The following is a 15,524-nucleotide window of genomic DNA, read 5'->3' on the forward strand; positions in this document are numbered from 1 at the left end:
AACGCATTCCATGCTCTCACAACTCTCTGCGTAAAGAACCTGCCTCTGACATCCCCTCTATACTTTCCACCAACCAGCTTAAAACTATGACCCCTCGTGCTAGCCATTTCTGCCCTGGGAAATAGTCTCTGGCTATCAACTCTATCTATGCCTCTCATTATCTTGTATACCTCAATTAGGTCCCCTCTCCTCCTCCTTTTCTCCAATGAAAAGAGACCGAGCTCAGTCAACCTCTCTTCATAAGATAAGCCCTCCAGTCCAGGCAGCATCCTGGCAAACCTCCTCTGAACCCTCCCCAAAGCATCCACATCCTTCCTATAATAGGGCGCCCAGAACTGGACGCAGTATTCCAAGTAACTGGGGTAAAGTTCAGTTTGCGATGGCGCACACAGTATTTTCATGCAAATGAAAAAATCACTTTATTTGAGGATGGAAAATATCTCAATGGGGGATGTAGCAGAAAATGAGGAGAGGTGAGGACTGAGAAAGGAATGATGTGTTGGAATATACCTCACTGGAGAGAGAAATTTGTCAGTTTTCCAAAGAAAATCTGATTTTTCAACAAATGAAAAAGCCCTAACTTCACCAAATTGAAAATTAAGTCTTGTGGGTAAATTGCTGTAGACTGGCTTTTTAATTTGGCTAACTTAATAAGAAATCTCAAAGCCAATCAAAGACTGAAACAATGATTTCAACATTATTGCACGCAGAAATCAAAATAAGACCCCTTAAATAAGCAAGTTAAATCTCATGACTCAACTTGGCTTTACCGATTTTTAATGGTGGAATCCGTGGATGCGAGTCCATCCTTGTGGCATGTTCTGGTGTTGGATTCTTATGCAACTTTCTCTCTTGCAAGATGTTTCAGTAGACTCATTCATCCCCAATGGTGATTACATTTCTGGAGACTTTAAATTTTAGCTTGCCTTCTTACCAGAAAAGGTCCCATGTTTCTTGTTACATTCAAGGTTTGCTGTCTGTTTAAAACATAGCTTTTCCCACAGTTAGTCCCTTTCTTTCCTCTGCCTTAAAAGGGCACCCCCTTATTTGAAAGAGTGGCCCTTTCTTCTGAACTGTATCACTAGAGAAAATATCTTTTCCTCATGCACACTCAACGCCCCTCTGATCTTGTTACATTTCAAACAATTCGCCTCTTACTGTTCAGCTCCAGCAGAAAGAAACCTACCCAGTCCATAACCTTTCCTCCTAAGAAAACCCACCCCTATTGGTCAAGTAAGCCTTTGCTGAACTTCTGTCCACCATATTTATATCGTTCCCTAAATCAGTACTTCTGTGCAGTGCCACTGCCGTGTATAACTGTGGCATGACTGGCCTATTTTAGTCTTAATCTATGACGTTCTATTAGCTTTCATAATTACTTGCTGTACCTGCAACTTAACATTTCCATTTGAACAATAGGAAATTCAGATTACTCTGCTTCCAAAAGCTCTCCTGTCACTGTTTGGACAATATGCTATCTTCAGTCTTTCTGATAAAGTGGACCTTCTCAATTGCTTTCTGGCAACCTGAGTACGATACCTCAACTGGTCCCCTTTATCCACAGTGCATGCTGTTTCCTCAGAACAGCTTCCAATAAATTTACTAGATACCATTTCTCTTCCCAAAACCATGTTGCCTTATTAACTTGAAGTTTATAAAGTTGTACTTTTTAATAGTTTCAATTGCATTCCCCATGACACATGCCAAGTTAACTGGCCTGTAGTTTCCCGCTCTCTCCTTCTGTCTATTTTCCAATCTAACGGAACCCTCAGTGAATCTAAGAAATTGTGAAAAAATTCAACCAATGCATTTACTGTATCCCTAGCCACTTCTTTCAAGTCCCTAGGATAAAAATGCATTAGGATTTGGCAACCTGCAGCTCAAAATTTGTTCGGTACTACTTTCTTGATGGTTGTTTGTTCTCTTGAATTCCTCCTTCCATTCCCTTTCCTAGTTTCCCAGTTTTTTTTCTGGGATGTTATTTGTATCCTCCATATTGAAGGCCAATGTAAAATACCTGTTCACTTTGTCTGCCATCATATTTTATGCTAGAAATTCCTTAGACTGACTCTCTTTCAGACTAATGCTCACTTTAACTTGTTAAAAATATCCATAGAAACGCTGCTTTTTTGTGTTTCTCCGGTTCTCTCTCATACTCAAATTTTTCCTTCCTCTTAATTTTTTTATTCGTTTGCTTTTTTCAATGTTCTAGTCAAAGTCCTGACCTGCAATTCATCTTCACACAATTAAATTTTGTTTTTATAAGTTTTTGGTAGTAACATTCATCTCTTCAGTTTATCAAATCATGAGGGGCATGGATAGGATGAATAGCCAAGGCCTTTTTTTCCCAGGGAAGGGGGAGTCCAAAATTAGAGCACTTAGAGTTAAGGTGAGAGGAAAGATATAAAATGGCCCTAAGTGGAAACTTTATCATGCGGATGGTGGTGTGTGTATGGAATGAGCTGCCAGAGGAAGTGGTGGAGGCATGTTCAGTTGCAACATTTAAGAAGCATCTGGGTGGGTAAATGAAATGGAAGGGTTGAGAGGGTTCTGGGCCAAATGCTGGCAAATGGGTTGCCATCTGTTTGGGATATCTGTTCAGCACAAACGAGTTTGACCAAAGGGTCTGTTTCTGTGTATAACTCTGACTCTTGTTAACCACAAGTCCTCGCCTTAGAATTGATTCATTCTAATGAGAAAGAAAAATTCACTGTGCTTTGTATTTAATGTCTGCTATGACATCACCATTGGCCTAATTGGCCAGTTCACTTTAGCTAGTTCTGCTTTCATCATTGCCTTTCATTTAGTTTTAAAATAAAGTCTTGAATCAACTGTTCTAATACTAGTTGATAGTCCTCTAGATGTTTTGGTGTGGACCCCTGAGAACAGTCCATAGAGCAGTGTTTAAGAAATCGGTTATGTAGCTTAGGACAGTGACTGACTGGTACATGTATGTTGGTATTAGCCATTTGAGTCAAATAGATATTTTGATGCTGTACAGTCACTGTAATGTGATCAAAGAATTCAAATACATTTATAACACTCCTAAACTAGTTTTCCTTCTTCCAACTCCTCCTCATATTTGACTGCTTTCATGAGTATGTTTGCTGTAGACGTTACAGTCCACTAACATTGCTTCAAAAAAGTCAATATTAAGTTCACCGTCAGTTGCTTGACTTCAGAAGACCTCACAGGCTGATTCTGTGATCTCATGTAATTGTCACGTGCACTTGTAACAAAGGATAATATGCAGTAATGGGTGCCTCAGCCTTTTGGCCTATTAACCTAGGTTTACAGAAGCCAACAATATTTCTACATAATGCAGTGTTTAAAGTAACTACAGTTGGATGATCAAATCTGAGAATCTCCTGACATGGCTTGATTACTTGCTGTTCTAAATTACTGAGACAGCCTGTTTTATTGCTGCTAAACGCATCCTTGCATTGGCTTTGCTCTTTTGAGCTGGTTCTAAAATGTATTTGAATATTTTCTCAGGTGGTTGTTAGACAAACTAGACCCCAAAATCTGTTTTACTACCTTTTTTTGTTTGGGATTCTGTAACAGTACTAGTTTATAGTTCTGAATGAATTATGCAATTAAGAAACTTCTTCTAAACTAATAAACAGAGTTGGATTTAGTTCATTTGGAGTCGTTCAATGAATTACATTCATCTTATGTATCTAATTTCTGATTTTTGTAATATTTAAGCTTTCCTGATTTCTTTCCATTTTCTCCATTCCAGAAATCTTCTATTTCATTTGGAAAGAGAAATTTTGTCAAGGACATGAATTCAAAAATGTGATCCATTTATTAAATGTAGAGGAAGTGTGCTTGAGGCACCTTGGGCAAAACCTTTGGGGTTCTCAAATAGTATCTAGCAGTGCAAACCAGGATTAGACAAGTGGTACAAATTACTGTATGAACTTGGAATTTTAGCTGAAAGTTCAGGCCTTCATCCTTTGCTTGTCCCTTGTCAATTTTTTCCAAAAAAAATATTTTTTGAGTGCAACTTAGAATTGCCAACTCTATGGAAAGGGAAATACCAAGAAGCCAGAATTTTTGACACTTTTTTTTTTTCCCTTTTCCCTTTATGAAAACATTGGATGTTGCTGGAATCTGGCTATATGCAGGTTAAAACCCTCAGTAAGATGCTCAGAATATGACCTTAGACAAGTGACTGTTAAGGAGTTATTGATTTAATTTGGGAGCGGGGAAGTAGCCAAGCTAATTTTATCCTCACTTGATCTTCACATGTTTGCTTTCCAGAGTTGGCAAACACAAAAACAGAAACTAGGGTTCAAATTAAACTGGGGAGACCAATGAATTCTCCCACAAAAGACCCTAGAAATGGTACCTGAATTGGAACTGGGAACTAGCTCAGACTGGAAATAGGCATTGCCTACCTCGTCAGGCCTGCCTGTGATGGAGAGAAGCAGCAGCAGGAGAGAAATGTTGGGGAATGGAGAAATGCTGGCGACTCTGCTGTCCAGCTGTTAAATGTTTTTGTGACAGTGACGCTTTGTTCAGTAGAGACACTGGAGTACGATTTCCGTTTGACATCCTGTGCCTCTTTAGAGAAGGATTATACCAATTTTTAAAATGAAGAAAACGTGATATATTTTAAGGGCTGCAGTGGTAGTGACAGCACCTTAGAACCAAGAGACCTGGATTCGAGTCCCAGTTGCCAGAGGGGTGTCATAACATAAATTGCTGTTGGAGTATATATTGGAAAAATCCGAAAGAACACTTCACAAAACTTGGAAATAGAGGTGTTTGTTACAGAGATAGTAGGAACTGTCAATGCTGGAGAATCTGACATCACAAGGTGTAGAGCTGGATGAACACAGCAGGCCAAGCAGCGTCAAGACGAGCAGGAAAGCTGAAGTTTTGGGCCTGGACCCTTCTTCAGAAAAAATTAACCTTTTTTAATCTAAAGTGACATGTGTCCTTTACGTAATTAGGATGCCCCTGTGCTAGGGACTTCAAGCAAACACTATGGTTGTGCAAGGAGATGCATTCACTTGAGGAAAGAAAAAAACATCACTGAAATGTCAAGCAGATGCGAGTTAAATCATTCCTCATCTAATTGTTATAATTAATTTGTGTATTCCCTTTGTTGTGCAGTTGGACTTTTTGGAAGTTAGTACACTGCATTTGTCAACACCGATTTTTAATGAAGTATTGAGAGGAAAGAAACTTGAAGTTGCTAGACCAAAATCAAAGAATACTGGAGAGGCTAGTCACTTGGAATTTAGTTTTAACAGGGTACAGATGTGATACTGTTTCACAATGAGTCAACTAGTTAGAACTTTCACTTTTTAAAATCAGAATATAAGAGATTTATGCATAATTATGAAGAACCTACAAAGTCTTTGGAATTTGTGTTGCCTTATCTGTCTAAAGAGGTAAACGTTATCTTCCATATTTGTGATGACTTTAATGATACCAAGTAACTATCAACAAAAAGTAGTTAGTGAGAAAACAGCACCAGAAAATTAAAAAGGGGCATGCAAACCTCAAAAAAAATAACATTCAAGAAGGGTCCTTGAAAGAAGATCCTTTGACCTCGGTTGGAAACCCTACTCTAAATTATTCCCTTTCATATCTTTAAGTATTAGATCAATTATGGCACCCCAACTACTGCCCTAATTGAGGTTAATGATGAGCCATATTAGCTAAAATTGGAGCCATGAAATGTCTGATATTACTCATCGTTATGCTGTCCTGAACCTCTGCACCTTTGAAGGCTTTGGAGGCCCTTCAAACCTTTGTAAGCCATCTTTCTTCATGATGTAATACAAATAGGACAATAGCTAGTTAATTTGAGAGAGGGAAAAGTTGTCAGGAATTACAGCTGTTGAGCACCGGATAAAGCTTTGAGTAGTTGTGAGACTACCTGCAACCATCCTCTGGTTCTGTCAAAACAGGACTCAGAGATGAGTGCAGATGCTGCAAATAGAATAAGTTAAATTTTAAGTAAGTTTTAGTTTAAGGCAATTAATAGTTTGGTGATATTGTTTTTAATCAAGTTGAGCCTGTTCAGCGGAAGCCTTCTCATTTCAAGGTCCAGGCTCAGCCCTCGGTAATGGAATTCCTCTCATAACAGGTGTAGCATCAGTGAACGTCAGTCAAATTCTGCCCATTTCAGGGACTAGGGTCAGCACTGGGTCATGGAATGTTTTCACTTTAGTTGCAGAATTCCTTTTTACATTTTGTGTTTCTTTTATCAAGCGCATGCTTACATTATTGAAAGTCAGATATTACTTTTCTGGCAGCACACTCCCCTCAAAATCACAAGATTTTGTGTTCAAAGAAGGTTAAGGCTTGAACGTACACACTTACACTCCATTGTAGTACTGAAAAAGCCTCTGCACTATCAAATGGACCATGAGACACTAAGCCAAAACTCCATCTGCCTGCTTGGGTGCTGTAAAAATCTCAGTACGTAGTTATGCCTGGTGTCATGACCAGTACATTATCTCAATTGGCTGGATGACCAGTTTGTGATGCAGAATGAAGCCAACAGCATAGATTGAATTCCTATACTCTGAATGTTTCTTCTCACCCTCCTTCTCCCTAACATGAGGAGTGGTAACCCTCTAGATAAACCACCACCAGTTGCCTCTCTCATTGGAGGGAAACGTTTCTGATCTGATGGGACTATGACGAGAATACCTTTATTTATCCCCATTTGACATCAGTGTATTTTTAAATCTTCTTACCTTGCTGTTTGTGGAAGTATTGTGAGAACAAATTGACTGACTGCAACCTATTTGCCAGTGCACCAGTGACTGTAGTTCAGAAGTGTTTAATTTGCTGTAAAACACTGGGTTGCCCAGTAGTGATGAAAAGTGCTTACAAATGACTTTTTCTTTTGAAATGCTCACCTAGTCCTGTGTAATCTAATTTTACCTTTTTAGAGACTATGCAACAGGTGGAATGTGTCCAAGTAAAGCAACGATATCGGGAAAAACTATAATCATAACTGGAGCAAACACTGGTATCGGAAAAGAGACTGCTCGAGAACTGGCCAGCAGAGGTAAAATTGGAGAGGGAGGAGGGAAAGCATCCTTGAATTATTGTCCATGTTCTGCCCTGAATTTCTCATTGCTATTGATCATTGATACTAATGTCAGTGTAACTGTTGCCAAACTTATCGACATACAATTTTTCTTCAGTCCTAAATCCTGAGTATTCACACTTTCTTAAATAGAAAATCACAAAATTGCAACAGGAGCAATGCGTTTGCCTAAACCAGTCTTTGCAAAATTTAGGTGAAAGGGAAGTACTGTGGTTTCTGGACATTGCCAACATTTCCTGTCTTTATTTCCAGTGCTCAATTGGTCTGGCAGCATCTGTGGAGATTGGAGCAGAGTCGGTGCAATATATTTTGCAGTTAGTGGGAAAGCTTGTAAATGGGCTGAAAGTTGGATGTGACCACTTCATCTGGAACCAAGCCATAAGGCAACTTATTGCCTGCTGCCACCAGGGCTGTTCTCTAATTTTAAGAATATCTGCCTTCCCAAGAGTTCAAAGTAAATTAGTCCAACTGCAATAGATAGAACAACCAAAGGACACATGTTGCCAATAGCACACATCACTAAAATGAAACAGCAAAATTAACCTTTTTGAATACTGAATGCTTTTTGCATGTTTCATGTTTGTAAACTGATAACCAAACATGTGGCTGTTGTCTCAACATTGTCTCCTGCCATTTTGATGGGCCTCCCCCCTCCCAACTTGTACTCCAAAGAGCTGAGAAAATTCAACACAAAGTTGGCTGTCCTGATAATGCCTCATTTGACCTAAACCATTAACTCAATTCCTTTCTCCATAAACTTCTGAAAATGTGGTTCAAGACCCAGCTGGAGTTGTAAGCTGAAATCTTAGGGTTTACAAGCTTCAGGATAATAATGGCTACCATGGAGCCTGCCGCTGCCCTTGCCCTCGCCCTCGCCCTTGCCCAACCATTCCCACAGTGTCTGTCTTCTCTCTCTGTCCCCTCCTTTCACAGAAATAGATTTTGAACAAATTAAATATTAAGTGTCAGCTATAAACTTTATCATTAATTGTAATAATACACATGCCTTATTATTTATCAGAAGGCAGGGAAATAGCTGGTGAGGCTGAAATAAGAATGTGGCAAGGCTGGGCATGTGGCACTGACTCCAGATTGCACAAGGGGAGTTCAATTCAACAATGTTAATAGAAGTCCCATCACTCCATGGCAAGTTACTTGAACAACTCAATGTCTGCCATTGCAAACTGACACTGAGCATGTTTTGGGGTTAGACTTTTTTTAGTCCACTTTTAATTACTCATCTCAGCATCTACATTTTGTGATAAGTGCTAATTTCAAGCCTACAATTCACAGTTTCCATTTTGCTAGATATGCAATAAGATTTCAGATATTAGCTGGAAATGAGAGTACATAGATGTTAATCAATCTACCCCCAAGCTATTAACTAATCTTTAAGTTTCAGGAGCTCTTCTGAAAATTCATGTACTTGTGAAGAATATCTCCTTTTAGGAAGATTTAGATAAATTGGTGTTCAGCAAAGAATAATATCAAAAATAATAATTGAGTTAGTTTTGCAGAGACAAGGACATTCTCAGCTTTGAAACTTCACTGACTGAACATTGAATAAAGAGACCAATCATGTAACCAGCTAACAGTCATTAGTGCAGTCACTTCCAAAGGATCCAGTCAGTATAGACAGTATAAACCTGTTCCCATCTGATCGTACACTGAGTTGTAATCTTCTCTAATTTTAACAAATTATGGGTGTTAAAAGTTGCTGACATGACATTTTCATTGTTCTCTAGTGAGAGTGAACAAAGGCAACTTGTAGTCTTGTGGGTGGACCTGTTGCTAGTTTATTACATTTTATTGTGGTAGAATGAAGATTACTCCTATTATTCCAAACACACAAATTTAACAGTCATCATCTGAGGTGGAACAAAGCATGGCAAAGGGTGAAAAAAGTTTGCTTACGATATTGCTCTTGCAAGTTTTGGCAAACAGTACAGTATTTTGAGACCCTCTGGTCAAGCAATCCCCAAGCAACTAAGGAATGCTATAGGACAAAACCAACAAAGAACCCCAAGAATAATAATTTTCACACTTCAATTTTCACATTGCAAATTCTGCTCCCTAGCTTCAGTGTCCATTCTTCTCCTTGGCAATTGTTTTGAGACGGAATGGTTTTGGCCTTGGTATGATATTTGATCCCAACATGGGCTTTTGACCACATACTTGACATTTCCACCTCCTAACATTGCCTAGCTTCTCTCTCTCGGCTCAACAGCTGCTGAAACCCTCTTGAATGCTTTGTTACTTGTGCATTAGAATGGTGAAGTCTACGTCTTGTTGATCTCCCACATTCCACCCATAAACTTGGTCATCTAGATCTTTGCCCATGGAAAATCTAGAGTTGATTGCATTCACCTATGCTTGCTAATCTACATTGGCCCCTGATCAAGCAAACATTGATTCTGAAGTTCTCATTCTTGCTCTCAAATTGCTCGTGTGCTCTTTCCAACCCATACCCATAATCTTATCTAGCCCCACAACCCTCCAAGATATTGATGCCCATCTAATTCTGCCATCACGAATGTGATTTCTGGCCTTGAGCATTCTGGTCTTAATTATAGCACCAGCTATGCACTTGGCTGTCCAGGCCCTAAGCTTTGGAATACCCTCCCCGATAGCTCCACCACTTTGCTTCTCACTTTAAAGCCTGTCTCTTTCCTTTTGATTGATATGGTATGATTTAATTTCACCTTTTGATTGTTCAGTTGGTTTTGTTTTGTAATGCTCTTGTGAAAACATCTGAGTTTTTTATTACATTACTGGCATGATGTAATTATAGTTTGCTGTACTGGATTGAGCCTGTGTTGGTCTGCTGAATGGGGAAAAATAATTAAACACACTAGCTCTGGTTTCTAAGCTGCTCCACCGTGTGATGGATCAAATGGTATCAGTCTGGGAGTGCAATTCTGTAGTTTTTTGGCAAGGGAATTGCAGGCATCTTGGAAGCATAATGAAATAATTTTTACTGAATACTTGCATAAGCTCCTCCGGTGGCTTTGTAGTCCTGGGAATAGTATGGCATAGCATTTAAACCACAAAAACCAGAAGGCAGAAAATCTGTGCTAAATTAGTGTATCATAACTGGGAGCTTCAATCAAGTTAGCCCTGAGTCTCAGCTTATGTTTTAATATAGTGACTCCCAATGGGAAAAGGGGGCGAGGGTGTGTGGTGCAGTAGTAGTGCCCTTAGCTCTGAGCCAGGAGACCTGGGTTCAAGTCCCACCTGCTCCAGAGAAGTACAGATTGATGAGAACGTGTACTGGGTTTGGGGAGAAAGTGGAAACAGGATACTGAGTTGGACGATCACTCATGATCATATAGAATGGCAGAGCAGGCTCAGAGCTAAATTACCTACTGCTTCTGTTTTGTAGCTTAAAAACATCTACACGTGTGCACTTTTCCAGAAAAAGTGTATTTCAGTGATAAAATTTGTTTTAAAAATATACAAAAACATTCCAACTTGAATCTTGCTGAATTTACAGTAATATTCAATTTGCCCCCAACATGTTCCAATCAATATGCTTGCAATACTAACAAAATGCATTCTATGTTATGCATGATGGTGCAAGAGTGAAATGGAAATTATAGTACTGCAGAAGTCGTGAAGTTTCCTGTATATGCTGGTTACTTTCTTACCTGCCTAAAAACATTTTCAGTACTCTAATTTTATAATGTATACCCTTTGTAACCACTTAGTCCAAGGGTTGACAGTTTCTAGCCTCCAGCTCAGTGTAATATGGCTGAAAAGCCTGAACGAATTACCTTTTCTCTATTCTGTCTCTGCGGTGGGTATCTCAAACTTGAGTGCAACACTCAAAGTAGTCCTGTTTGTTGGAATTTGTCAATTTGAAACAGTTGGTAAAGAAGTCCTTGCACCAAAAGAGCAGCAAGTATGAGGCAGATCATAAATAGTCTTTCACTGTGTTCATGGTCCACCAATCGTAATTGCTGCTTTCCTCAATTTGCATCCCTGGGAACAACCTGCAGAGCATAAAGTCCAGTTGGGATGCGCATAGACAGAAATCAGTGCTACTGTCTCTAGACTTTACTTGGAAGGGCATGCTCCTCCAGATGGGCAACAGTCTCTTCCCCTCTACAGTCACCTTGAGGGCAACATTTATAGAGGTTACACTCTGAACCAATCACATGCAGTTCTGCTGTATCTGAAGAATGGTTACTAAGATGAAATAATTTGTGCTGTTGGGATCTGTGAAATCTCACCCCATTATGTGCTGACAGTTCTAAAAGCAAGTAGTAATGAACAAGGGCTGGAAAGTTAAATGCAAATCTCTTCCTGCCTCCATGTAGGTGGCAGAATTATAATGGCATGTCGAGATATGGAGAAATGTGAAACAGCGGCTCGAGAAATTCGAGGTGAAACCCTGAATCATGATGTATATGCAAAGCATCTTAACCTTGCATCACTTAAATCAATTCGGGAGTTTGCCAAACAAATAAATGAAGGTAAAACATTTGATTATGCCCATCAACCTTTTGTAACTAATTTATATTGAAGAATTGGTGGTCATGTTTTTCTAACTAGATTCTCTTTGCTCCCATGTCAACAACAATATCTCACTGGCCCTCACTCAACACCCCAGCAGTCCCTGCATCCAAAGGATCACATGGTGCTGTTTCCTCCACCTCCAGACACATTCCTCTCCCTTGTCACCATTCTGTAGGGAATATTCCTTCTGGGTCCTTCTTTCTCTCTTCCCAACAGCCCCCCCCCCCCCCCCCCCCCCCCCCCCCACCCTCACGGTATCTTCCCATGCAATTGCAGAAGGTGTAACACTTGCCCATTTACCACCACCCTTCTCACTGTCCAAAATCTGAGGCACACCTTGCTGGTGAAGCAATGATTTATCTGCACTTCATTCAATCTTTTATACTGTATATGTTATTCACAATGTGGCCCCCTCAATGTTGGTGAGATGAAAAGCAGACTGGATGATCGTTTTGCAGAACACCTCCACTCTATGTAAAAATGAACCTGAGCTTCAAATCATCTGCTAATTGAACACACACCAAACACCCTGTTCCCATGCCAGAGTTTTTCTCAGGCTAGCTGTGATGTTCCTGTGAAGTTGAACACAAGCTGGAGAAACAATACCTCGTCTTCAGCCTAGGTACCTTGGCAGCCCTTTGGCCTCATCTAACTGAAACAGTTTCCGAGCATGCACACCACCTTTATCCATGTTCATTACCCACCCCAACGCCCCAAGTCTTGTTTTGTATGGGTTGCCATCCAGCACACGCCAACCCAATTTCAATTATTGACATCTTCACTGAGCAACTGTTCAACATTTATCACTCAGCAATCTGTCTTGTTTACTGCTTGTGATCAGAGATAATGGGAACTGCAGATGCTGGAGAATCCAAGATAACAAAGTGTGAAGCTGGATGAACACAGCAGGCCAAGCAGCATCTTGTGCTGCTTGGCCTGCTGTGTTCATGCAGCTTAACACCTTGTTTACTGCTTGTACACACTTGTCCTCACTGTTTTATTTACTTCACTCGTTCATGCTTCCTCTTCCTGCTTGCCGGGAGTTGGTGTATTCACAATAGCTATGTTAATTGTAATTTTTTGCCTTAAATTCGCAACTCATTAAGTTTGGTTTTTGCTTTTGTTTCTTTGTTTAGAGGAGGAGAATGTAAATGTGTTAATTAACAATGCTGGTGTTATGAGATGTCCTCATTGGAAAACAGAAGATGGATTTGAAATGCAATTAGGTGTAAATCACCTTGGTAAGGTCTGTAGAAATATTTCAGCTTTGTGTGATGGCCTTCCTCTGAGATTATTCCTTATAAAATTGTTAAAAAGAGCAGGAAAATGTTTAATTGGGGATAATTTTGACTTGCCTAGCAAACAACTGGATAGATTCAAAACCGAAAGAACTGCGGATGCTCTAAATCAGAAACAAAAACAGAAGTTGCTGGAAAAGCTTGACAAATCTGGCAGCATCTCTGGAGGGAAAAAAAAATGAGCTGACATTTTGGGTCCGGTGACCCCTTTCTCAGAGGCAAATAGAGTCAAATCTGCTTTACTTATTGCATCCCATCAGATTTAATTCTCTGTTTTCATTTAGGCTAAATTTGCTCAGAGATAATAGGACCTGCAGATGCTGGAGAATCAGAGGTAACAAGGTGTGGAGCTGGATGAACATTGCAGGTCAAGCAGCATCCAAGGAGCAGGAAGGCTGATGTTTCAAGCCTAGACCCTGCATCAGAAATGGGGCAGGGGAAGAGGGTTCTGAGATAAATAGGGAGAGAGGGTGTGACGGATTGAAGATGGATAGAGGAGAAGATAGGTGGAGAGGAGACAGACAGGTCAAAGAGGTGGGGATGGAGCCAGTAGAGGTGAGTGTAGGTGGGGAGGAGATAGGTCAGTCCAGGGAGGACAGACGGGTCAAGGGGGCAGGATGAGGTTAGTTGGTATGAAATGGGTGTGTGGCTTGATGTGGAAGGAGGGGATAGGTGGGAGAAAGGACAAATTAGGGAGGGGGGGGTTGAGCTGGGCTGGATTTGGGAGGTGATAGCGGGAGGGGAGATTTTGAAGCTTGTGAAATCCATATTAATACTATTGGGCTGCAGGGTTCCCAAGCAGAATGAGTTGCTGTTCCTGCAACCTTCAGGTGGCATTGTTGTGGCACTGCAGGAGGCCCAGGATGGACATGTTGTCTAAGGAATGGGAGGGGGAGTTAAAATGGTTCGGGGCTGGGAAGTGCAGTTGTTTATTGCGAACTGAGCATAGGTGTTCTGCAAAGCAGTCCACAAGCCTCTGCTTGGATTCCCTGATTGTCGAGAAGGCCACAGTGAGAATAGCGGATGCAGTATACCACATTAGCAGATGTGCAAGTGAATCTCTGCTTGATGTGGAAAGTCTTGGGGCCTAGGATGGGCATATGGGAGGAGATGTGGGGGCAGATGTCGCACTTCTTGCGGTTGCAGGGAAAAGTGCAGGGTGTGGTGGGGCTCGAGGGGAATGTGGAGCAGATAAGGGAGTCATGGAGAGAGTGGTCCCTCCGGAAAGCAGACGAGGGTGGGAGAGGGAAAAATGTCTTTGGGGTCGGATTGCAGATGCCGGAAGTGTCGGCGGATGATGTGTTGTATCCAGAGGTTGGTGCGGTGGTATGTGAGGACGAGGGGGATTCTCTTTTGGTTGTTATTGTGGGGACGGGGTGTGAGGGATGAATTGCGGAAAATGCGGGAGACACGGATGAGGGCATCCTCGACCACTGGGGCGGGGGGGGTGATGTTGCCGTCCTTGAAAAACTGGGAGCGGAATGCCTTATCCTGGGAGTAGATGTGGCAGAGGCGAAGGAATTGGGAAGAGGGGATGGCATTTTTTGCAGGAAGTTGGGTGGGAGGAGTGTATTCCAGGTAGCGGTGGGAGCCGGTGGGCTTGAAATGGATATCGGTTTCTAGGTGGTTGCCCAAAATGGAGACAGAGGTCCAGGAAGGTGAGAGAGGTGTTAGAGGTAGTCCAGGTGAACTTAAAGGTTGGGGTGGAAAGTGTTGGTGAAGTGGATGAACTGTTCGAGCTCCTCGTGGGATCATGAGGCTGCGCTGATACAGTCATCTATGTAATGGAGGAGGAGTGGGGTTTAGGGCCGGTGTAGGTGCACAAGAGGGATTGTTCCACGTAACCTACAAAGAGGCAGACATAGCTTGGACCCATGCGGGTGCCCATGGCCACCCCCTTTGTCTGTAGGAAGTGGGAGGAATTGAAAGAGAAGTTGTTGAGGGTGGGGACGAGTTTGGCTAAGAACATGAGGGTGTCAGCGGAGGGGGATTGGTCAGGCCTGTGGGACAGGAAGCAGCGGAGGGCCTTTATGCCATCTGTATGGGGAATGCAAGTGTATAGGGACTGAACGTCCATGGTGAAAATGAGGTGTTGGGGACCAGGGAATTGGAAACTCTGGAGGAGGTGGAGGGTATGGACGGTGTCACGGATGTAGGTAGGGAGTTCCTCTACCAAGGGGAGAAAATGGAGTCTAGATAGGTGGAGATGAGTTCGGTGGGGCAGGAGCAGGCAGAGACAATGGTTCGACCAGGGCAGTCAGGTTTGTGGATTTTGAGAAGGAGATAGAAGCGGGTGGTGCGGGGTTGGGGAATGATGAGGTTGGAGGCTATGGGTGGGAGGTCACCTGAGGTGATGAGGTTGTGGACGGTTTGGGGAGATGATGGTTTGGTGCTCGGGGTTGGGGTCATGATCCAGGGGATGGTTGGAAGTGGTGTCGGAGAGTTGGCATCTGGCCTCGGCAATGTAGAAGTTAGTGCGCCAAACTACAACTGTGCCTCCCTTATCCACGGGTTTTATGGTAAGGTTGGGATTGGAGCGGAGGTCTGCACGTTCTGCGGGGGAGAGTTTTTGGAGTGGGTGAGAGGGGTGGAGAGATTGAGGTGATTGATGTCTTGACAGCAGTTGG

At 41.8% G+C, this 15,524-nt stretch overlaps 1 protein-coding gene across 7 annotated transcripts in view; it reads left to right on the forward strand.

The window, feature by feature from the left end:
* Positions 1–15,524, forward strand: part of LOC125455012 (retinol dehydrogenase 13-like) — an 84,846-nt gene that overhangs the window by 37,602 nt on the left and 31,720 nt on the right. For 6 of the 7 annotated variants that reach the window (XR_009446127.1, XM_059648400.1, XM_059648402.1 and 3 more), the window contains exons 2-4: positions 6,921–7,039; positions 11,401–11,556; positions 12,736–12,840. Coding sequence is in view for 6 of the 7 variants with exons in the window: in XM_059648400.1 (XP_059504383.1) it covers positions 6,921–7,039; positions 11,401–11,556; positions 12,736–12,840 (380 nt within the window). In the remaining variant the exon portion in view is untranslated. The remainder of the gene's footprint in view (positions 1–6,920; positions 7,040–11,400; positions 11,557–12,735; positions 12,841–15,524) is intronic. The other variant, XM_059648403.1, reaches the window with a different exon arrangement.

This window comes from Stegostoma tigrinum, chromosome 9 (genome assembly GCF_030684315.1).
Source record: "Stegostoma tigrinum isolate sSteTig4 chromosome 9, sSteTig4.hap1, whole genome shotgun sequence".
Classification (NCBI taxonomy): domain Eukaryota; kingdom Metazoa; phylum Chordata; class Chondrichthyes; order Orectolobiformes; family Stegostomatidae; genus Stegostoma; species Stegostoma tigrinum.